The sequence below is a fragment of the Eimeria tenella genome, genomic scaffold, assembly GCF_000499545.2.
Source record: "Eimeria tenella Houghton genomic scaffold, Eth_scaff3334, whole genome shotgun sequence".
NCBI lineage: Eukaryota > Apicomplexa > Conoidasida > Eucoccidiorida > Eimeriidae > Eimeria > Eimeria tenella.
The window spans coordinates 1-487 of record NW_013543142.1 but is presented as its reverse complement, the minus strand read 5'-3'; the positions used below and the strand labels follow the sequence as shown (position 1 = coordinate 487).

Here is a 487-nt window from a genome sequence, read left to right as displayed (position 1 = left end):
GCAGGGGAGGCCGCCGCGCTGCTGCTGCGGCGGGAAGCAGCAGCAGCGCCTGCCGGTTGGCTCCAAGTCTTTGCACTAGGCGACACGGGTGCTGCTGCATCAGCTGCTGCTGCTGCTGCTGCTGCTGCTGGGCCCGCTGGTGTCGCTCCACCTGCTGACGCTGCTGCTACAGGGCTGCCGCCAAGGTTTTGAACCCCATCTGAAGATGCCCCTCCAGTTGCTACTGGAGGGGACTTGTTGCTGCTGCTGCTGCTGCTCCCAGCAGCAGCAGCAGCAAGGCTGCGCGGGGAATGTCGCATCCCATTAGTTGCAGCAACGTTGCTGCTCTGCCTTCCAGCTGCTGCTGCTTCTGATTTGCGCGCAGCGGCTGCTGCAGCCTTGATGCTTTTTCACGTAAGATTGTTCAAGGTCCGCTTCCGCTGCCGTCGCCGCTGTTGCTGCTGCTCCTGGGGAGCCGTAGCAGTTGTTGCTGCTCCGCTAAGGCTTG

General features: G+C 63.0%; 1 protein-coding gene across 1 annotated transcript; it reads right to left on the bottom strand.

The window, feature by feature from the left end:
- Positions 1 to 84: 84 nt before the first annotated feature.
- ETH_00036175 (uncharacterized protein) lies at positions 85 to 299 on the bottom strand (the record flags this gene model as incomplete). Its single annotated transcript, XM_013376326.1, has 1 exon — positions 85 to 299. A coding segment is annotated over one exon (215 nt), but the record flags the coding sequence as incomplete, so codon positions are not given.
- Positions 300 to 487: the final 188 nt, after the last annotated feature.